The 22,509-nt window shown below is 48.9% G+C and overlaps 3 protein-coding genes across 6 annotated transcripts; 1 reads left to right on the top strand and 2 right to left on the bottom strand.

Moving 5' to 3' along the window:
• Positions 1 to 209: 209 nt before the first annotated feature.
• LOC136512229 (DNA replication complex GINS protein SLD5-like) lies at positions 210 to 3,319 on the bottom strand. Its single transcript, XM_066506208.1, has 6 exons — positions 2,642 to 3,319; positions 2,407 to 2,529; positions 2,196 to 2,278; positions 1,964 to 2,073; positions 927 to 1,002; positions 210 to 846 (listed from the first exon to the last, which is right to left on the bottom strand). Exons 1-6 carry the CDS (start codon positions 2,801 to 2,803, stop codon positions 747 to 749), a joined length of 654 nt encoding a protein of 217 aa, XP_066362305.1. The 5' UTR covers positions 2,804 to 3,319; the 3' UTR covers positions 210 to 746.
• A 189-nt stretch (positions 3,320 to 3,508) lies between these two features.
• On the top strand, positions 3,509 to 8,250 carry LOC136512226 (uncharacterized). Of its 2 annotated transcripts, none has more exons than XM_066506203.1 (5): positions 3,509 to 3,804; positions 3,995 to 4,244; positions 5,338 to 5,782; positions 6,407 to 6,481; positions 7,469 to 8,250. In XM_066506203.1, the coding sequence occupies exons 1-5, from the start codon at positions 3,739 to 3,741 to the stop codon at positions 7,965 to 7,967; spliced, it is 1,335 nt and encodes a 444-aa protein (XP_066362300.1). In that variant the 5' UTR covers positions 3,509 to 3,738; the 3' UTR covers positions 7,968 to 8,250. The 2 variants fall into 2 exon arrangements, with proteins under 2 accessions (XP_066362300.1, XP_066362301.1); XM_066506204.1 differs by having other exon boundaries at positions 3,597 to 3,804; positions 4,019 to 4,244.
• Positions 8,251 to 8,302: 52 nt separating this feature from the next.
• On the bottom strand, positions 8,303 to 16,370 carry LOC136512227 (uncharacterized). 3 transcript variants are annotated; one of them, XM_066506207.1, is made up of 10 exons: positions 13,940 to 14,225; positions 11,981 to 12,050; positions 11,673 to 11,804; positions 11,529 to 11,592; positions 11,348 to 11,426; positions 11,163 to 11,247; positions 10,319 to 10,375; positions 9,942 to 10,058; positions 9,732 to 9,817; positions 8,303 to 8,854 (listed from the first exon to the last, which is right to left on the bottom strand). In XM_066506207.1, the coding sequence occupies exons 1-10, from the start codon at positions 14,011 to 14,013 to the stop codon at positions 8,533 to 8,535; spliced, it is 1,086 nt and encodes a 361-aa protein (XP_066362304.1). In that variant the 5' UTR covers positions 14,014 to 14,225; the 3' UTR covers positions 8,303 to 8,532. The 3 variants fall into 3 exon arrangements, with proteins under 3 accessions (XP_066362304.1, XP_066362302.1, XP_066362303.1); XM_066506205.1 differs by lacking the exon at positions 13,940 to 14,225 and adding an exon at positions 15,861 to 16,370 and having other exon boundaries at positions 8,305 to 8,854; XM_066506206.1 differs by lacking the exon at positions 13,940 to 14,225 and adding an exon at positions 15,861 to 16,364 and having other exon boundaries at positions 8,309 to 8,854; positions 9,732 to 9,802.
• Between the last annotated feature and the right edge of the window lie 6,139 nt (positions 16,371 to 22,509).

Here is a 22,509-nt window from a genome sequence, read left to right as displayed (position 1 = left end):
TCCAATGGCCTCTTCATGTGTGACCACTGACCAGAATCTGTCGGATAGTATCACTGCAGATGGCGACCATGCGTGCGTACTACTAATAATAGCTAGTACATCCTCATTGCCATTTGTCAAATTTGACGTGCTAATGCCAAAATATAGGATGGCACGTTATGATTTGACAAAAGGAAGTTATTTCAGCTGACGCTTCATGGTTTCAAAAGTAGCATCTTAAAAGGAAAAACGTTCTGTGTCACTGTCACGTCTTTTTCAAGCACCTAACTGTCTGAATCCAGGTGAAGAAGAAAAAAAAATTGTTCGTTCGCGTCAACAAAACATAGTACATCTCGTCACCATTTCTTCAGTTTTATAAAAAAATGACCATTCCTTTTTTCTTGGGCAAGGTTACTCTGCAGATATTTTTGCCACAAACTAAACACCTAAGTTATAGCTGCCATCGACAGTGTTAAGCGGGGAATTGGCAATTACATGATTCTGATCTTCATTTATAAATGGTGTAAAAAAAATAAGTAGAGTAGATAAACTAAGTTTAGTACCATCACAAATCATGTACAAATTACAAAATACATAGGAAGCCTAAGCCACATACCAATGGCACATAGACAGCAGCTTTCAATTGTTGTCGTTTTTGTGACGGTGCTTAGCAATTTTCTTTTCCTTGATTCCTTACTTTCCATGAATTGGGAAGAATCTTGGACGAGAAGGCCCATGATATGATATGTTACTTGCGGTCATTGATATCAGATGAGATCGATCCGGCCACCCTCAACGAGTCCCTTGATGGACTTGTACCGAAGAACATACAAGTCATCGGCAACCAAATCCACAACCTCCTCGCCTCTTCAAGGAAGTAAGCATCAAGGTCAGCAGAGCTTGAAAGGGTGCAAAGCAAAGAGTTGGATGTGTGTTTGGGAACTTACATGTCATCTAGCTGGAATGCACCTACGTCGCTCTTGGTCTTGCAGAAGACAAAGGTGTCAAGCTGAGGCTCTGGCACTGAAAGAGGCATTTGAAAACTGAATCAGATGGATGGTTGCTAGTGGCTGATTACATGAACAAATATGTCTAAAAGCACATTTGCTGCACATCTTTAGCAATATAAAATCCCAAAGCATTCAGTATTTTTGTAGAGATATAAGAAGCATGTGAATGAATAATGCATAAATATGTCCCTGCAGTTGTTATCAATGTACTAGAAAAGCATGCTTTAAGAGCCTTATTTACTCTTGAACCTTTGCCTAAAAGTGAAGCTAAAGGCTAGTCTAAACAAAAGGGAGAAGCTAAGGGCGGCTTAGCCATTGCCTTTGTTCAGTACTAATCAGTGGCAGACCTTTTACAGATAGGTTGATCTCCTCAAATTTGATAAATCCATCAGAAATGCATTTGTAAGCACATAATGATCTAAATACCCAAGCTGGAGGTTAGGAAGATTTTTTTTTTGTTGCTAAACCTTGAAGATAGGCTGCGATAGCATCACCTCTATGCATCCATGGAAGAGGATAATAAATTAATAATCACACTGCTAGGAGGGCAATAAATCAGCCTGATTGGTGTGGGAACGCCCAAAATTCCAAATTACTAGACAACTATCAAATTCACGGCAACCTGGTGGGACCGTGGGAGCATGTTCATAATTTGGGGACAGAAGTCTAAGACGCGGTAGGTAACGAGAACCATCACATACAAACTGCAAGAGGGCATCCTTGTACTAGAGCTTGATTAATTTGACAACTAAATTTTTGTTATGTAGGAAGTCGACTTTTGAGCACAAGTAACGATCATAGTTCCCAAGGATACATGACAAGCTGCCCACTTGAAATGAAACGGGCAAAAGTTTCTACCAACCATACAGGCTTACTCATGACTGAAGCTGCAGACAACAAGAACAGTATAAAAGTAACAGTAGCAACAAAACAAGGAACGCGGTAATTTGGGAGATGAAGTGGAGGGCATATACCCATGTCATCCTCAGTGCTGGACAACGACTGCCTGGTAACCGAGTCATACCCGTACGGGAGCTTGGACAGCACCGACTGCTCCAGATGCTTCTCCATGATCTCCGCGCAACTTGTGACAGAGCAGACACGAGAAATTCATCCCCATCAGAACCAGGGACAATTTCACAAATTTAGCATAAACAATTGGGTCAACTGCCCCAGCCGCACGGGCGCAGCCAGAAGGTACTGTACCTCTTGGCGAAGCGGCGTTCCTGCTGCGACAGGCGGCTGAGGAGGTCGTCGGACCTGGAGATATGCATCGTGTACTTCTCGATCTGCAGCACCCACACCAGCAGCGCGATCAGATTGGCGCAACAGTTTTCTTTTTTGGGTCAGTAATTTTGGTTCAATTTAGGCAGGGCAGCGCACGAACGAACATGGGAACTGGGAAGTAACAACTAACCTTCTGCAGGCGGAGGCGGAGGTAGGAGCGGAGGAGGAAGAGCGTGCGGTCGAGGTCCATCTGGTAGAGCGAGACCACCAGGTCGTCGACGCCGCTGTCGGCGAAGTCGTCGAGCGTCTCCTCCTGGAACGACACGACACCGGGAGAGGGAACCCCGGTCAGATCCAGAGCCGCAGGAGGGGGGGTGGAGTGGGGGAACGCGATCGAGAAGAAAGACGGAGAGGGAGAAGCGTACGAGGAGCTGGATCTGCTCGCGGACGCGGGACACGAGGGGCGAGTCGAAGCGGAGGATCTCCGGCGCGGCCTTCTCGTTGCGCCACGCCCGCTTGAGCAGCTCCACGTCCGTGGCCGCCGCCTCGGCCGCCGCCGCAGAGTCTTCGTCGTCCCAGGAGGACATGCTCGTCGTGCTCCCCTCGCGTCCCTCTCGCTGGTGGCTCGGGTGGCGATGCTGATGCCGGCTGCTCGGCTCGGCGGGCGGCGGCGGTTGCGGCGCTGTCAATTCACTGCAGGCGCGGCTTCTGGCGGGAATTTGGGGCGCGGGCGCGCGGAAACCGCGGGAAACTCGCCATCTCTCTTTTTATTTTCCAGCAAAAAAACCCAAGTTGGGCTAGATTAGTATGCTACCTGGGCCTCTTTGGGCCTGCTAGGCTGCTGCTTGTGCAGCTGAACCCGGCGTCGTCGTCGCACCGTCTTGAAGGTGGGGCCCGCGGGGTCACTGTAACAATCTAGTCCGTGTGGCTCTCACCTTCGTTCCGGATCTCCCCTCGACCCTCGTAGGCTGCAAATGTCGTGACCTGGGCCTGGACAGAGGAGGGACAAAAAAAATCAGGCGCCGGTGGGTGGTGGACTGGTGGTCCACCGTCCACGGCGGCCGCACGCACCCACGGGCCACGGCCCACCAATGGGCCCCATGCTCACGAGTGGCCCCGACAAGGCAGCGACCCCCGTCCCCCTCCCGAACTCCGATTCCCGAATCTTCCTCGCGCACCACAGAAAAAAAATAAAAATAAAAAAGACCCAGCTCGGTCCGTCCGCCCCGCACGCACGGCCCCAGCCGAAATCCCCAAGTCGCTTGTTTTCCACCGCCGCGGCCGGGCAAAATCGCCCGTTTTTCCCCACGCCACCGTCGCTCCACGCCGCCCCGGCGTCGCCGCTTCCACCCGTTCGCCCCGGTAACACCCGCTTTTATCCACCCTCCCCCACCCCCGCGCGCGACGCCCGCACGCCCGCTCGCCTCCGATCGTCGCCTCTCGCCGCTCGCTGCTCCTCCTCCCCCACCCCGCGCGCACCGCACGCTCGCCTCCCTCTATCGTCGCCTCTCGCCGCGGATCGATGGTGGGGGACCTGTCCCTCCTCGCCGTCGCCTCCGCCTCCCCCGTCGTCCTCCCGCCGTCCAAGGTACGCGGAAGGCCCTACTAGCCCCCCGAACCAAAATCCCCGTGCCAGCCGAATCGCAGCCGGGCTACCGTCATTCAACTGCCCGTGCCCGTGGGGCGGGCGCTGGCCGCCTGGTTCTTGATTGCTTCGCGATGGCTTACCAGTTGCGTTTTCGGTTCGCTGTGCCTGATTGCCTCGCTGTGGCTGACAGATTCTTGGTGTCACGGTGAAACAGGAGCTCCATGGCGTGCTTCCTCTCCAGGGGAAGAGGCCGCAGGACGCCGGTGTGCAGCTCTGCGCGCCGCTGCAGCAGCATCCGCCCCACCATCTAGAGGGGATGCCTTACCACCAGGGCCAGCCCATGCAGATGGTCGTGCCCGGCGCCCATCAGGGACAGGCCCTCCCGGCCGCCTACCAGGCCTTCGTGATGCCCGACACGGCCACGCTCATCGACGTGCAAGGTTCGTTCATTCTGATCCGCAAGCCTCCTATTGTACCTATTGTTCTAGCACGTAGCGGCTGCCGCCTTCTCTTGCACATTACTTTACTTACCTCTTTCACAATTGAGTGCTCTGAATGCCTCAGCTTCAGCTTAGGAGCCTACAACTCACTGATAGAAACAGAAGGGACAACATGCATGAGCCTTAGCCTTGTCCCTCACAGAGGGATCGAAAGAACATCTATTCAATGTTATTAAATCGGCTAATCGTCGCTAATTGCCCTGGTACCGATCGGGACGATTAGTCGACGATCAGGACGATTAATTGACCTCTTATTGGTCTAGTCGTCCATATAATCGTCCTGTGTATAGCAGGACATATATCATATATGTATGGTATATATACCATATACTATAATATATCATATATCCTTGTGGCCTGCACACCTGCAACCTTCCCTTGACCCTGCAGCAGGAGGGCGGAGGAAGCAGCAGGGAAGCTTGGAACAGGAAGGGAGGGAGGAGCAAGTGAGGATGGAGGAGGGGAAGAGATGCAGCTGGCCAGCTGCACACACAGCAAGTGCAGCCGACGGCTGGAGGCTGGGGGTGAGGACTGAGGAGCTGAGGGAAAGAGTGGGGGGGAGGTATAAAAGAGAAACCCTAATGGGCCTAGCTCAAACAGAGCTAGCCCAGTCTGAAGTAGCCCATCTGCCTATTTGGTGCCTGATTGGTCAGGACACCTATTTGGACGATTTATCGCGATTAATCGACGATAAATCAAGACGATCAGGTTTCTATTCGCTCTGATCGAATCGGAGTGCCTAATCGAGTGCTAGGTACCGATAAGGACGATTAATCGCGATTAATCAGACGATCTGATAACATTGCATCTATTTACACATCCATGGCATCTTCCGTGTTTGCAAAAAAGTTAAAAAGGTGAACATGCAGTTGGTTTCATTTTATGCATGCTTAACCTTGAACACCAACATCAGTAGGATGCTACTTTCTTCCACAATCTAGAATTTATGAGTAGAGTGTTCATGGTTATCTTTTACAGCCTCTGATGGAATACTGCAATCATCTCATATCTCATATTAATTTCTTTGGAACAGATTCTCACCTTGACTCAGTTCAACTTAGCCTTGGGATCGCTGAGCAATGTGCAAGGCAAGAGAAACTCCTCAAGTTTCTGATGTCAGGGTCAGACGTCAAGGAACTTGATGAATCCTTGCTAGCTGAATTCACAGGGCAACAGACCCTAGCAATAAACATGGGAACTCAGCCATATATGCCGGATGATAAGTTATCAATCTCTGAATTAGTGTTGAATGAGCCCCAACACTATCTGCCAGAGAAAGAACTTGTCATCCCTGATCCTCTTCTGCACGTCGTTCAGTCTCATGGCTTTGCTCTTACTATTGATCAAAATGGCCGGGTCGTATTCGCTGGCAATGGTGATGAGATGATAGACTTGCTCTCAGTTTTCCTGGAGTTCAACATGTCTAAACGAGAAACAGGTGGCTGTAAGGCTGCATTTCTTGTTCCATACTTTGAGAGGTAATACTGCAAAGCATGATTACTGAATGTTTATCTCTGACTGCTATTTAATGGTTGCCTAATTACTTAAATGCACATAATGTATGTAAGATTGCAAACGCAAATCATTCTATGTGACTTTGCTTCTGATATGTGGAAAGAATTATTTTTCTGTTAAGTATTATGTTGGAACTATTAACTTGCTGCAGCTTGCCCATTAATTTCCATGAATCAGGTAGCTGAGAGCAAGATGCTGTATTCTAAATCTTCCTTGAGCTTCACATGGATTAATATATGATATAGTGATGCATGGTATATCCATTATCTTCTAAGAACCCATGGATGAACTAGTACAGAACTAGATCTTCTTGCATGATTAACAGGCAAGAAGCATGAATAATAGCAATGCATAGTTAGGTAGCAAGAAATGCGTGGAGCATGGAAGTCTCTTAAGTTACCCTTCAACATAGAGGATGTAGTTTCTATGCCAATGATTTGTTTAGAAGTTACAAATTGATGTTCACTGTTTTAGTTATGAACTTGCGATCTTTAAATATTATGGTTCATTTATGTATTATTAATTGTTATTGCCAGTACATTTCCAATTATCACATTTACATGGCATGATTCTTTTTGCATAAACAGGAAAAGGCGTTCTCGGGCTAATAGCCAAGTATCCAATTCAAAATTAGCAAGCACAGCAGCTGATGTTTCAAAAAGGTACTGCATTCTTTTTGCTTCCTTTTTATGTTCAGGCATGTATTACTTCTTGTTGCTGCTTTGAAACATTATTAGTTATGGCATCTCCCATGCTATTTTCTCATTTCACTTATTTTAAAAGTTTTGATACTGAGTACTGCAGTGCTTTTGCCAATTGGCAGCACAGCATAGATCCTAGAGTAGTTTCTGATTCTAGTGGGAGGCAGTTAACGTGCGATGGGTCGCGCGGTCGTGAAGCGCACGACCCCTCCCGCCGCCGCACTACCACCCACGGCCGCCGGCGACGCGCCACCTTGCCACCCCGCCCACCTCTGCCCTCCACTAATCCATTGGCTCTGTCAACCAGTCGCCGGCGAGCCTCCTCTGCCCCAACCGCCGCCTCCACCACCAAGGCCGGCGGTGCTCCACTGCCCCGCCGCCCGCCCACCTACTGCTGGGCCAGCCTACTGCCAGGGATCTAGGGTTCGGGGAAGGCAGCAAACCCTAGCCCACCCTCCAGGGATCTAGGGTTCGGGGAAGGCCGGCGTCAGTGCAGGGGAGAGTGCGAGCACATGACCCAACGCTGGTTAGATTTTGCGTTCTAGTGGTGTGACCTTATATTTGCAGCACAAATGGTAGTAGGCATTTTTTTTAACTATCTTTATTCTGCATTTTATAATTTAGAAAGTTTCTATGAAAAATAGCAAGCACTAAGCAGAGCGGCCTGTTGTTATTTGAACATTCTTAAGTGGTTATAAAGTTTTGTCTTTATGCCAGAAGTATGTGTAATACATCATTTTGATGCTAACCATGCATGAAAAACCTTTAATTGGAAGGTCTTCATTTAACCTTCATATGTAATGTTCAGAATGAATTCTTTAAATTTACATGCAGGTGCAGGAACATTTGGACATTTAACTTTATGTTGTGCTACATTTAGATTGATGTTTCCACCTTATTAGACAATCAAGATATTAATGTGGTTTTTGTTTAAAAAAAAACGTGCAGTACTGACGTGAACTCAAAATCTTTGTCAAAGAAGAAACGTAAAGTGAAAAACATCAAAGAACGTGACTTGTATCAGAGAAACTACACACATGCTAGCGAAGCTATTTTATCCATCCTACTGGACAAGGACAAAAGCAGCTCGACAATCCTCTCACTGAAAAAGGATGGTCCGGAGATCACTGAACTTTTAACGCAGTGCTCTATTGGCATAGCTGGAACTGGATTGGCTATTCTTCTGTCAGTTATGTGCAAGATGGCTACTGGCATGAGGACTCCTTTTGCTTCGGCTCGACTGCTTAGCACCAGCGTTGGATTCGGACTCTTTTGGCTATCCTGGGCAGTCAATGGATTACGTGATACCATTGCCAGCATTTTCAGAAGCCCAAGTAACATGAATATCGAGGATGATGAGGTCGCAGTGAGAATTGAAAAAAGCATGAATGAAATTCTTTTCAGGGCATTAACTCTCTTGGCAATCACTGCACTGAAGTTTGCATGAGTAGTTATCATAATCTTTATAGGTTTGTCGATCCCACTTGTGATATATAGTTCACCTATGTGGTTCAGGAGTGTAGTATTGCTGCAGTACTGCTTCTGTAGGACAAAGTTCCACTTGCCCAAATCTTGGTTATAGTTTCTCATTGATCTTGTAGAAAATGAGCCAAGTTGTAAATTGTACAGAATTTTGCAGAAGCCCAGTGTATATTGCGAAAGATGAATTTTACTTCTCTGAACATTGGATAATCTAATGCCCAGAGCATATTTATATTTTTATCTACCTAGCTGCTGCACCGCCCCCCCCCCCCCCCCCCCCCCCCCTAGTAGCTGTTTGATGCCTGGTTCCTGACGTTGTTTTGGAACTTCAGAACGTGATTACATTGTGCGGTATAATTCGTAGGAGGAATAAAAAAAAAAGCTGCACTATTGTTTTCTCCTTCTAGAATGGAGTCTCTTATTACATAGAAACAAAGTAGAAAATAGCTGTAAGAAACTGAAATGTAAATGATATGATTGATGTCCTTGAAATGAGACTCTACTTGAAGCACATAAACTTTGTAGATGTTCTATGATAATGATGTAATTTTAAGAAGCTGCACGCTGGATCTATCATAAGATAGCATGTAAGGGAGAAATTTTGAAGGAGCTGCACTACTGGTAATATTCAAAACAGACAACATTGTGTCGGCAGCTGCTGTGGCAAAGCAGTTGAAAGTCTCTAGATTTCGAACCACCGTGGCAATATAGGCGACCGGAGCCTCCGTTTCAAATTCATCACCAGATGTTCCGTTGGCTTCCCCCTCTCTACGGTCTCGTCTTAACAGCATTGAGAGTACTCGAACAAGGTGTGGCACACAAACCGGATCGTAAATAATATCTGCGCCAAGACTGGCAAAAGAAAGTGTTTAGATGAAAGTGAGGATAGCATGAACAGCAGTGACACGTTATGTTATCCAGTTTACAAGGTAATTCTTATCTCACTAAACAGGCTACTGCAGTTCACAATGTATTCCCTGTCACAAGATTCGTATGAGTTCACACCAACTTTCCAACAAGTACTACATAAACAGTGAATGGACAACAAACACTCTTGTCACTTCAAAACAGTTATTGAATGATTACTTAACATTATTTAATATGAAAAATGTAGAAATAGCAACTGAGCTAAGAATACACAAAGGCGAACTGAAGAGTCCTTGATAAATTCTGATTGGCACACTAAGCTACTGAAGTTTGTACTGTGTGAATCATTTCACTGATCAGAAATATCGCTAGAAATTCATAGCGAGCATCACTTTTCATCACAACTTCTACAGATGCTTCTTCAGACCTATGCCCAAAACTGCTATTATTTTATTATCATTGTTGAGTATCTTACTCAGATAAGACTACGGTTTACGAGAAATTTCAATATTTGACCCTCAGTTCGCACACCTCTCCAGATTTAACACTCAGTTCGCATGCCTTTCAAAATATAACCCTGGGCACGCGAATTCTTTCGATCTGAGGGATCTCTCTTTTCTGGAGGCATGCCTTTCAAAATATTTTGGGTTATATTTTGAAAGGCATGCAAATTGAGTGTCAAATCTGGAGGGGCGTGCGAACTGAGGGTCAAATATTGAAATTTCTCCGACAGTTTACCAGGGGCTATAAGAAGCAATAGGAATCCAATTTTAGATGAATAGCATGGTTCCCAGTTCCCATCATTATGATTTTCTGTACAACCGTACAAAGAAATAGTGCAAAAGTACATTTCTATACTCACACTACGTCTGCCTGGTAGCCCCATAAATCACTTTCAGACACTTCTTCCCAAGAAAGATATTTGCACTCTACCTGCATGCCACAATGCTTTGTCACCAAGTTAGATCTAATAATGCATTTATCCAATGCTCATGAATCGCCATCTGATTCAACTGTTGAATTCCAAATTATGTAAGAGACAATACTGAGTTATGCAAGGAAACTAAGCTACCTTATTATTGCTTTCTTTTAGTACTCTAGAATCTTCCTGCTCAATGCATAAGTTATTCAGTTCCATATTTTCCTTCATGTTTCTGAGTGTACATGGGTCACCATCAGTAAGAATAACCTGCATATTAATGAATTCTGCATGACATATTACGTTTATAAATAACCTTTTGATTTCTGAAGAAACTTATGAACATAATTGAACTGAACAATTCATGCTTAATTGCCACTCTTAGCTCCACACGTACAGTCAAAATTAAGCAGTTAAAAAAGTACATAAGCACCCCCACTTCACAAAGTTAGGAAACCATACATGATTCACTTTTTCACCCATAGACAATATGTCATTCAAATGGAGAGTGGCATAATAGACTTACATACCTTAGAGGCACTGACATGATTAAGACAAATGCCCACCAAACCAACACCGGAACCTAACTGCTTATCATGCAAAATGTTAGAGCAATAACCACAATTAACAAAACTGAGAATACTCCTCAAGTGCAAAGAAAAACAGTAAACACCACCACCTAACTATTTGTGCAAAGAAAATATCTAGGTAATTTTGCACATAAACAAAGTGTCTTCCTCAAGTAGCTGGCCAGAGATATCATGTAGTCTATACTACTATAAAATATGAAAGGAATAAGAAATTGGTTTCATGAGGATACATCAACACATGTTCACAAATTCGAGATCAAATGGTGGTGCACAGAGCATATAACAACACTTATACAAATATTGATCCTTCTACTAAATTCTAGTTATCCTCGTAGCAAACAAAAATGGACCAAATAAATTTGCATTATTATTTGATAGAATTTGATTATTGGAGCATGAGCTAAAAATATTTAGAGCATCTCCACCAGATCTCTTATACTCTCCCTATCACTTAAATAGGAAATGTAACAGCTGCAACAGATCTCTTATCGCATCTCCTATCCCTATATTCTTTAGAAGATCTCCTAAATCCACCACCTTCTCTCCTAAAGAAAGGGGAGTCTTCTCCCTCTCCAAAATCAGGATGAAGTTTTGGCAATCTGCTGGAGCAAAGGTCTCTCATATCCTTAAAGTTACTTTTGAGAGATCTCCTATAACTGGTTATAGGGGAGAAAGAATAGGAGATCTGGTGGAGATGCTCTTACATTATCTTTCTTACATAAAGTTTCTTACATGAGGTTATACTGTTAATGTATCTCACACTATCGTACAATTAATCACTTACCTCAAAGCAACACTTTGTAGAGAAAAATTTAGGGTACGAAAGAATAAATTCAGACAAGAATAAACTTGATGGCCAAAGAGAACACCTGAAATTGTAAAATATCCACAATATATCAAAATAATATATGAAAGTAGTATGATAAAATATCTGACCACTAGATCTTAGAGTGTTCAATGAAGTCGTACCCTGTATCTCCTTCAAGCATATTAGAAGAACATGATAGTCGAGCAACGACACTTACTAGCTTTGAAGAAATGTTATTATCTAGATACATAAAGCGGGTTGTCACTATAGATCTTTATAATTAATAATATAATTGTGATATATTTCTTGAAGAAAATTAAATAGTTCGAATTGACAACTTACGTGTAGTAGAGAGAAAAGATATTTCTTTATAAATATGATCTGTCTTGTTTAATAATGAATCTTTCTGCATGCAAAAATAAGTTATTTATGATAGTGTCAACGATTATAAACTATTAAGATACAATATAGATAAAATCTACATACTGCTTTAGACAACATACGTTGAGCAAATTCCTCATAAAGTTCATCAATCACAACATTTGAAGATAATTCAACCTCAGATATAATCTTTTTAAAAATAATTGTTGTATAAATAGAGTCTTGACATCTTTCTACCTGCATCAATACAATGAAATGACAAATGTAATAAGATGTGAAGATACATATTAACGATAACTTAAATAAACACTATATTAGTGTCTTTCTCAAATAAATTACATATTCCTTCTATTGAAAAAAAAATTGTATTGGTTGAGCAAATTTTCGAGACAACAAGAAAATAAATCATTTACGTTTGAGCCAGTGCAAGTCTCCAAAAGAATTTTTTGGACATGCGGTGTGATACAACCTCCCCCAGCTTCTCTGCAAATGAAATAAAACCAAACATAAATATGAAGCAATATAGAGCTTCTGAATATATTTCTTTTTTTCTCGATCTTGCGTGTCTTTGTATTAAGGTAGAGAAAAGTTTAATACAACACGCCTTAACGGCGCCCTATGGGGTCAGAAGAGTTGTACATGGACGCTCAGACCCACCCTAGCGGCGCTGGCTAGAAGGCCTATGCCCTGGCTGCCGAGCGGTGGCGGCGCTGCTTGCACGGACCCATGTCGCTGTCTGGCAGGAACAACTCTCGAAGTGCCTGCATGTTACCGGGGTCACCGCTGTAGATTTCTTCGTACGCCTTCATGGCCGACGTGGACGGAGACGACATCCCGCTGATTAGTCCTAGGCGCTTCAAGACAAGGTGCTCACCTCGCTTGGACGCCGGGATATGTGACAAGCTCTGCGCCGTTATCCACTTGCTCCTCTTGGGGAGCGCGGGGGGTGGACGTCCGCCGTGGACCGTATCATCTCCAGGCAGCTCCAGGAGTAGTGGCTGCCACACCTTTATGAGTCACTCGGTGAAGCGCTTGAGGAGTCTGTGAGGTCGTCTGAGGCGATGGAGTGCAGTTGACAGCGTCCGTGGCAGCCACGAACGTCGCATCTCCCGCGGTGGCCTCGGCATCCGCGACGCCAGGATGTCCCCCCGTGGCAACATGACTTGTGGTGGCCCCTGCACGTGTGACGGAGGCGAGTCCGTCATCCACCGTGCAGTCTTCACTGGAGAATGGGTGTCCACCAGCGATGCATCCACTTCCAGAGAGGCGGCCGCCAGAGCAGTAAAGCACCCAGGCGTTGGTGCTCCTGCTTGGGGGCTCGCGACGAGGGAGGCGGCGAGCTCCTCCAGCATTGGGTCGACCCACGCGGGAGGCCCCGAGCACGCGCACAGCTCCAACGCCAGCGGATCTGGCTCGGAACTGGGGAAGTAGCATGCAATAGCAGCGGCGTTGTTGTCGTGATAGGTTAGCGCGGCCAAGCTGACATCCCTCGCTAGCTTGCTCCGGCGTCGCCACCGTCGTCATCGGGTTCTACTGGTACCCCCCGCGCCACCCTGCACGGCCTCATCCAAGCTTGGCGGACTGCCGCGGGGCACGTGCTAGGAGGCCGGCGGGGTGCCGCGGTCGGCCGCCACCCTTCACCGCTGATGCCGCAGCATGACTGGGCCGCATGCAAACCCTGGCGAGGTGGCGGTAGCCGTGGCAGCGCAGGCAACGCCGTGGCGACCGGGAAGTCGCTACCTAGTGCGAATAGAAAAGACAGTTGAAGCATCTGCCTCAAAGCTCCGCGGGAACCTTCCGGGTCTGTAGAGGTTGCTTTGTGTCGTGGCTAGGTTCAGCTGAGGCGGCCGTAGGTCTCGCCTCTGGGGAGGATCTCCCGCAACCCATCGGCGTTGGGGGCGGAGACCCGTCCGCGGCGTCCGAGGCGCTGGGGGCAGGGATGCGGCCATCAACTGGCCGAGCAGGCAGGCCGCACACTAGCTGGGCCCGCCTTCGCTTCGCCACGGCCTAGAATCACGATTGAATGAGTCTGGGCACGCGGTGGGGACACAACGACCGGCTTCGCCGGCGTCCAGGTAGCTGGCGGGGTGGTAGCCGTTGGACTCCTCGCCGCCAGCATCCTCCCACTGGAACACTTCGTACGACCTCCCACGGGGCCACCCGGGTATAAGGGAGCGTATCCGGAGAGAGGGTGGGCGAGTTGGGGGCGCCGGCAGCGTAGGCAGCCTCCCGCCCACGGCGCGGAGTCGTGGGCGGCAGCGGCAGCGGCCGTGCGTCGCGCTCCTCAGCACCGCACCCCGCATAAGGGAGAGGAAGGGAGGGGCAGACAAGCTCGGAGCGGAGCCACAGGCCTTCACAGCCACCTTCCGGACCTCAAGCAACGTGCGCCGAGGCACGGCGAACTCTCCAACGCCGGCGACGGCGGATCCACCCGCCTAGTGTCCATCCGAACGGGGGCCGGCCTCCCTCGGGGGCGGCGACGACGGCGTCAACGGCTCGCCGTGACCGACAGCCGTGGATCCGGCCTGCGCAGCGGGCACACCAACGCCGCCGGCGGCGGGGAGGGCGCCGGATGCGCTAAGTTTTGGTGGGGAAGTGGGTAAGGAGGCGGATCCAGGTAGGGGCGGAGAGGGGGAAGGCGCAGGACCTTGGCAGCCACCGCCGGGCGGGGGGGGGGGGGGGGGGGGGGGGGGGGGCGCTAGATGCGCTAGATTTGATGGGGTTTGGCGAGCTCCTAGTTATTTGATTTGAAGTCTCTGATCTAAGGGCCTGTTTAATTCTAAAATTTTTTTACGCACTATCTATCACATCGAAATTTTGCGGTATATGCATGGAATGCTAAATGTAGACGAAAAAAAAAACTAATTACACAGTTGGGTGAGAAATCGCGAGACGAAACTTTCGAACCTAATTAGTCCATAATTAGACATTAGTTGCCAAATACAAACGAAAGTGCTACAGTAGCCAAAACCCAAAAAAATTTAGATCTAAACGCGGCCTAAATATAATCGCGATTAGTTGATCTGGTCAGTACCATGATCTCGATTAGAGACTTCGACTCGATTAGCTCGACTAGAAACCTGGTCATCCGACTAATCACGATTAGTCGTCTGACCAGGGGGCTGCATGACCAGGCTGGGCACTGCCTTCTTTGGGCTTGCCTGACTGGGCTTCCAGGTGAGTAGTTGGGCTGCCAATTTGGCCCACTAGGGTCTGTAATATATGTACGGGAGGTCAAGTCTCTAGGGTTCCCATCTCTCATTCTCTCCGGTGCATGACGACTGCTGCTGCTCTGCTCTTTCTCTCTTCTTTGCTCCTCTTCCCCAGCCAGCACGCCTCTTGGTGAAGCTCTTCCCTGGCTCTGCGCCTCTGCTCCCCCCTAGCTCACAAAGATGAGCTCTTCCTCCAATGATGGTAGGTGTGCCCACTACCAAGACCAGACTCGACTGGTCGTCCTGATCGACGACTAATCGCAACTAATCGTCTGGTTGATCCATGGCGACCAGAGTCAACGGGACGACTCGTAAACATTGCTTCTAGCATATTCATGCGTGGTTCATAGCAGTGCCACATATTCCCCCAAATCAAGGCTTCCATGTTACTGTCCATGAATACAGGCTAGGATACGTTCGTGAATTTTTTTTGTGGTCTGCACAACATTTTCATGGTAAACTAACTAATCAGTTGCTGCAAGTCACTCAAATTTATTGCAGAATCATAGATATGCGATGTTGGAGTGATTAGGGGCCGTTTGACAATGCTCAATTGGAGCAGTTTCAGAATCACTCGTGCCTGAACAGCAAAAAAAAAAAAAAAAAAAAAAAAAATCACACAGAAACTTGGTGGGGATTAGACAAAAATCAGTCTCCATTTGGATTTGGACCGGGATCTAAAAAAGACATGCTCAACACTGTTCCCTATGCAGTGTGCACAAGCAGAATCACTTTCAACCTGTTCTCCACCCTGCTCCTCCACCAGAATAACTCTTTCAGTGAATCAAAGAGAATCAAGGAGCTGGAGCGTTAAGAATTAGGGAGTGGAGTTCACCCAAACAGGAAAGCATGACACTCCACTCGTACGGCAGGATGGCCAATTATAAAGTTATTATATGAACATACCTAACATTGGTGGCCAATTACCAGACAAACTAGCCATCAGCAATACACTTGCAAGGCCAGCAGGTCACCTAGATATCCACCGCTTTCCCAATCACGAATCACCGGAAAAGGGCGCCGCACAGCGAGAGATCTCGGGGGTACCGTTGCGATTTTGACTGCCCGAGGTGGCGCGTACCTGGCGAGTGCGAGCACGCAGGCGGGAGGCTCCCCGGCGAGGAACGCGAGCTTCAGGTGGAGCAGCCGCTGCTCGGTGGTGTCCTGCGCCGCCGCGTCAGCCATCGGCGACTCCGTGAGCTTCTGTTCTGCCGCCCTTTTTGAGATGTGAGCGCGCACGGAAGGAGGACGCGGTGGCGGCGGTTTCCCTTCTGTTGCTTTGGGAAAGACGGCAGGGCGCAGGCCGACAGGGTTATCTTCTCTCGAGTTGGCAATGGCGAGGCCGAGTTGGTGACCGTGACGGCCTGACGGGAAACACCACCACCAAAACTTGTACGGACCGGGCCGTCATCCTACACCAATGTGACACTGAACTGGGCCGATTAGTACAGTATGCTCGTCATTTTGGAAGGGAAAAAGTATATTCCACCTCCCTAAATTATTATTGTCGTGGTCTTATTTTCTCCTCATCAAACTCTAAAACCAAATATTTTACCAGCTGAACTCTTTGAAACCCTTCAAATTACCTCTCTGCCCCTTTAAATGTATTGGATAAGAATTTTAAACCATAGAAGAAGCGGTGATCTGTCCTGACAAAAAAAACCGAAGCAGCGGCATGAGGCGCGTTGTTGAGATTGATTGACATGAACGAACTGGGGTAAAAGCTAAGCAAAACGACAGTAGTGGCAGGATCGGAACATAGGCAGAACTGCTGATTGGATTTAGGGGCTTTTTTTTTTTTGATAATGGCATTGAGAGGCTATTAGCCTCAACTCGTTTAGGTCTATATTTAATACAATATAGTGATAGACTGAGGATGTCCATCTGCACAGACCTCAGCCCGCCCGCGCCTGTACCATCCGCATACGTGCCTTAAAAAAAACTGCCACGCTCCTCTTAATCTCTCGTGCCTCCATTTTTTCTCTCTCACGTGCCTCCAGCGCTACTCCCTTCATCTCTCTCATTGCGGTGCGGGCGAGCATCTGGTGCGGCGGCAAAACGGCCTCGGCGTGGCCTCAGCACGAGCAGGCCACGATGCAGAGGCTCGAGCGGCCCTCAACACGGCGACGCAACGGCGCCAACGGCTCCAGTCACAGGCGGACTAGCATGATATGGTCTACACGAGTGGCGCCCTAGCGGATCTGGCTCCATCTCCCAGTCGTGCGGGCGCTGCCTCCTTGCCACGTCGTGCACCCACCACCAGCGACCTGCCACCTATGAGCACCATCGGGCTGCTGTCTACAAGCGCCGCCAGGCCACTGCCTCCGGTGAACTCCACACGCTGACGAGCCTCCATTTCCCAAGCAGCAAGGAGATGTTGCGCTACGCTAAAAGTGCATGTTGCAAACGTATGTTTTAGTGTTTCATATGTTTCGGATGTATATTGCAAGTATTTCAGATATTTTGAAGGTATGTTGCAAGTGTTTCATACGGATGTTGCAAAAGTAGATCGGAATGTTGCATATATTGCAAGTGTTTCAGATGAATGTTGCAAGAGTTTGTTCAAAATGTTTCATCTATTTTAGACTATGTTGCAAGCATTTTGATCTGGATGTTTTATATGTTTCACACATATGTTGCAAGAGTATGTTCTAAATATTTCATCTATTTTCAGAACAATTTTTTTCATGTTGCAAGTTGCTACTGCTTTATCTGGAAGTTGTATATGTTGCAGTGGCTATACGTGTATGTTGCAATTGTATGTTCTAAATGTTTTAGCTATTTTAGATGTATGTTGCAAGTGTTTTATCTAAGAAGTTGCATATGTTGTAGTTGCTATACACATTTATTGCAAGCTTATGTTTCAAATGTTTCACCCGTTTCAGACGTATTTTTGCAGCAAATGCTTCATGTTGCAAGTGTATTCATTAGCAGACGAGGGAAGCGAGAGTAGGCGGAGGAGGTCCACGCGTGCGGGGTCTGTTAGAGTAAATAGGAATACTAGGACCAGACCATTCCACGATGGTCTAGGACTAGTCTATTCCACGATGGTCTAGGACCAGTCTATTCCACGAAGGTCTAGGACCAGTCTATTCCACGATGGTCTATGTAGTCTATATAATCAGCCAATTAGGCCAAATGTAATACAACCAATATTCCACCCATTCCACATTCCTTCATGGTATCATTCCCTAGGTTTAGATCCTAACCTTAGTCACGCCGCTTTTGCAGCGCGCGCCCCTAGGAAAAGATCAATCTCCACCGGGGCCAGTGCCACCCCTTTAGGCGTCGGATCCTATTGATCCTACTCCCATCTTCGTCATCATGAAGCAGCAGATTGAGCCTTCTTACGACGCCACGCTACCTCGTCACCCTCACCACGCTCACCGTGGAGGATGCTGGGCATCGTCCCCCATCCCACGCTGCCGTAGTGGTGGCCCGGGCTAGGTCGACCCCGACACCAAGGCGCCATGGTGGCAGCCGGCCACTCTGCGCCATCCTCATGTGACCCTGCATGACAAGAACCGCCCTACGCCCCGCGCCGTCCGACTTTGGCCGCTCACACCGCCGACCAGGACAAGTCACGCCGAGGCGCACTATCATCGGGGGCGCCCTGTCTCACTAGGTACACCTGATCCCCTACTATCATATCTTTGTGTTTTGTCAGATTAGTGATTGGGATTGAGTCTGCTAGCACCCGTTGACCTCGCACGTTCTACTTCGGAGGCATCGGCATCGACCTGTGTGTGCGCCCCCTACCTCGTCGCGGCTACACGTCCCATTAGCTAGGCCTACGGCTGGGCATCGCCGAGTACTATGCGCATCTTTAAGCAATCGGGCTGCTACTATGTCGCCTCATCGGGCCACAGCATCGCTGCCCATGTCTGTCGCTGTTGCATCTACATTGTCGTCCCCTATGCATTGACGATTGTGCTGCGCAATCCTTGTTGCACCATCCGTCCGCACAAGGTCTTCGTCACGCAGATTGGGGCTTCGTCATTGAGCTGTCGCTCCCGCACCATCACTGAGCCCTACTCATCGGCTGCCCTGAGTCGTCGCTGAGCCCTGCTCGCCGACACGTCCACACTACTTCTCGCACACCGTTGTTAAGCCCTGCTCGCTGGTCGTCCCACATCGTCGCTAAGCCCTACTCGCTGATGCGTCTGTACTATTTCTTCTTCGTCTACCACAACCACGTCATCAGCATACCATCTTGTCCCTTAGATGCTGATGCATGGTTGGGGCCCTCTACCTTGTACGCCCGGTATTAGCAACACTGATGCGTGCTTTCATCCTCGACGCGTTGCTGGGTCAGGCAAACCTAGCTAACGCCTGGATGCTCAGGCGACCTGACTGGATCGACTTCGGCATCGACCCTCCCATTCCCACCCCATCTGTCTCGATTGCGTCGTCGTCTTTCTTCTACGTCCACGACGGCCCTAACTGCGTCCACTTCAGCATCGCCTCTCCCATGATGACTTCCTCGATGTGTCTCCATCATCACCACCTCATGCGCGTATAGCTCCATTGACACGGCAACCCGACTACAACCACCTCGGCCATCTTTAGCATGGCTTCTTCGTCCATGGCTATTGCACCCTCACGCTCGGCTACCTCGACATTGGGACAAAGGGCTACTGCCTTGCATGAGGACTCATCGACTTCTTCTCCAGCCACAACATACATGACATGTCAACTGTTATGACTGTGGGGGGATGTTAGCTTATTAGCTTCTTCTCTAGTCTCACCGTCTACGACGCTCCTGCTGTGACTGCCAAGGGATGTTAAAGTAAATAGGAATCCTAGGACCAGACCATTCCACGATGGTTTGGGACCAATCTATTCCACGATGGTCTAGGACCAGTCTATTCCACACGATGGTCTATGTACTTGTCGGTGTTTCGAGTAAACACCAACGAGTAAATTTGTATTATTGCGTGTCTGGCTCGGATGGTGTGCTAAGAGGACACGAGGTTTATACTGGTTTCCAACAAAATGTCCCTACATCTAGTTTGTTGTTGCTGCTCATGTTATTAGCACTAAAAATTTTATAGTAAGGGTTACAAATGGGCAAGAGATGGACAGGTCCCAAGTCTCTGGTGGAAAGAACGAATGGGTACCGAGAGCTCGGTCGCTGCTCAGCTATGTGTTTGAGGTTTGATGCTGGTTGCTTTGATCTGATGTGCGATGCCCCTTAATGGGATGCCCTGCTTTTCCTTTTATAGGCCAAGGAAAAGCAGGGGTTATAGCTGAGGGAAGAGAGAAAAAATGAGAAGGAGAGAGAGAGAAAGTCCTTCAGGGTCGCTAGGCCTTTCTTTTCCTTTGCACAGGTCCCGCTAACATGGTAGGTGGTGATAGGGATAGTTCCACACTGGCCTCCTGTCCACCAATGATGCCATGCCATGGCGTTGTCAGCGGGTCAAGACATCCCACTCTGCCCTGACGGGCGACGCGGTGAACCAACATGCTGATCAGCGATCGTACAAGGAGTATGCAACATAGTGACCACGCATCCATCACTATGAGCGATGTGAGTTCCCTGGAATGACATGTCGTGGGGATGGGTGGTGTTGAGACGTGACCACTCCCTGCACGATGCCAGAAGTTTGACCTTGGGTTATACTTTCTAGGCCATAGTGGTTGGTGGTGGCGTGAGCTTCCACTAGGAGCCATGCCCGAGGGATCGAGTGAGGCAGAGCCAGCCCTCAGATGTTGGGCGAGGCGAAGCCCGCCCTCAAACGTCAGGTGAGGTGGAGCCAGCCCTTGGACGTCGGGCAAGCTAGAGCCCACCCTCAGACGTCGGGCAAGGCGGAGCCAATGCTCGGGGGTCAGCCGAGGTGGAGCCAACCCTTGAGGGTTGGGCGAGGCAGAGCCAACCCTCGGGGTCAGACAAGGCGGAGCCTGCGACCTCAGTGGTCAGACGAGGCAAAGCCCGTGGCCTCGGTGGTCAGATAAGGTGGAGCCCAGCAAGAGGTGTAGTCACACTCTTGACCACTCGGATGAATCAGCGTTGGTGATTATTAGCTCCTCCTCTTTGAGTACCCTACTATTGGTCCCCGACAGTAGCCCTCGAGCCTGCGGAGGAGTAGAATACTCCTTCGGAGGTTTTTCTGAAAGGGAGGACTCTAAGGGCCCTGACATTCTTTTGTTGCCCATGACATGACCTGGGGATGGTGATTCCCTCTTGCCAAGGTCGGACCCTTCACATGTATGGTCATGAGATTTGGTGGTTCATTAGCCGGATAGTTCAATTGGGGTCCTGACATCCCATTCGTGGGGATCCGGCTAGGTTCAGCCTGGTGACCGACTTTAGTTTCTCAGCGGTCAATCCATATAGCTCTCGGGTCCGTTCGACTGATCCTAAGGGCTCTCTGCCTTTCTTCAGGAAAAAACCAAGGATCGTACCTAGCTAAGACTTGATCATGGGCCGAGATGCCCATGGTGCTCGTGCGCCTGGGTACTGGTCGCTTACGGGCCCATCCCTTACCCTCCCTTATCCTAAGGGTGCCTAGAGCGGTCGTCGAACCCATTGATTGGCCAACCTTTGAACTCCTGGGCACAGACGGGCCATAGAGGTGTTTTTTGATCCGTATTCCTCTTACTTGTGAAGAGTCGTGGCCCGCCTAAAGAGATGAAACATCCGACAAGTCTTCCGAGGGAACAGATAGGGATTGCGTGCGCACTTCCTGTGGCGGGATGTTGTGGTGGATCATGGCAGGCGTGGAGATCTAGGTGGACGGTTAGTTTCCTCACATCCGTTGCCCCTATAAAACTAAAGGGTTCACCCCCAGGTTCAATACCTTGCATCCTTGCCTCCAGAGTCATGACCACCGCCACCAATCACCTAGGGTTCCCCATCTCCGCATCCTCGCCACCATCGAGCCTGCATCTAGCCATCCCCACCTCTAATGGATCTGTGGTGCCGCTCCGACATTACCTTCCGGCGCATGGAAGGTCTCGTCCATCGTGGTCTTCTTCATGCGTAGACCTCGACCGAGGAGTGGTTGCTGCCTGATAAGGAGGAGTTGCCGTTGCCACCCGATGACTACGTGGTGTCGTTCGCCCACTTCCGTGAGCGTGGGTTCATGACCCCCACCCACAAATTTCTTCGAGGGCTGCTTCATTACTAGAAGATCGAGCTGCAACACCTCAATCCCAACGGGATCCGACATATGGCGGTGTTCGTCGTCCTGTGTGAGGGATTCCTGGGGATCAGTCCCCACTTTGATCTATGGCGGTACTTCTTCGCCGTCACCCTCTAGAAGAAGAGGGAGAAGAGCGGCAGGTAGGAGCTGCATACGCCGATGGAATGAGCTGGCATCCACCTCTAGAACAACCGGGTCAGCGAGTACCTGTTGATGCGGCTGTTGACCTCCAGCAGGGGGTGGCATTCATAGTGATTCTATCTCAAGAACGACCCCCCCCGCCCCCCTGTCGGAGTTCACCAGGCGCCTGATTGAAGAGGGCCCGGAGTCATGGAGGAAGTGGGGTGTCCTAAAGAAGGATAAAAAGAAGAGCTGGGACCACCTTGCCGCCATCTGCATCCTGAAGGAGAGCGGCCTGAAGGGGTCGAGCATCATCGGGACCTACAATGCGAGGAGGGTGGCGCCGTTGATGAGGCGCGTGCTCCCACTGTATGCGATGGCTCCCGAGGCGTCATTCGATAGGACGACGCTTGCCAAGGGAGCGCTCTCCCACTCTGAGGTCGCACAACGCATTAAGGAGGCAAT

Source organism: Miscanthus floridulus, chromosome 16 (assembly GCF_019320115.1).
Source record: "Miscanthus floridulus cultivar M001 chromosome 16, ASM1932011v1, whole genome shotgun sequence".
NCBI classification, from domain to species: domain Eukaryota; kingdom Viridiplantae; phylum Streptophyta; class Magnoliopsida; order Poales; family Poaceae; genus Miscanthus; species Miscanthus floridulus.
This window is presented reverse-complemented; position numbering and strand designations above follow the sequence as displayed.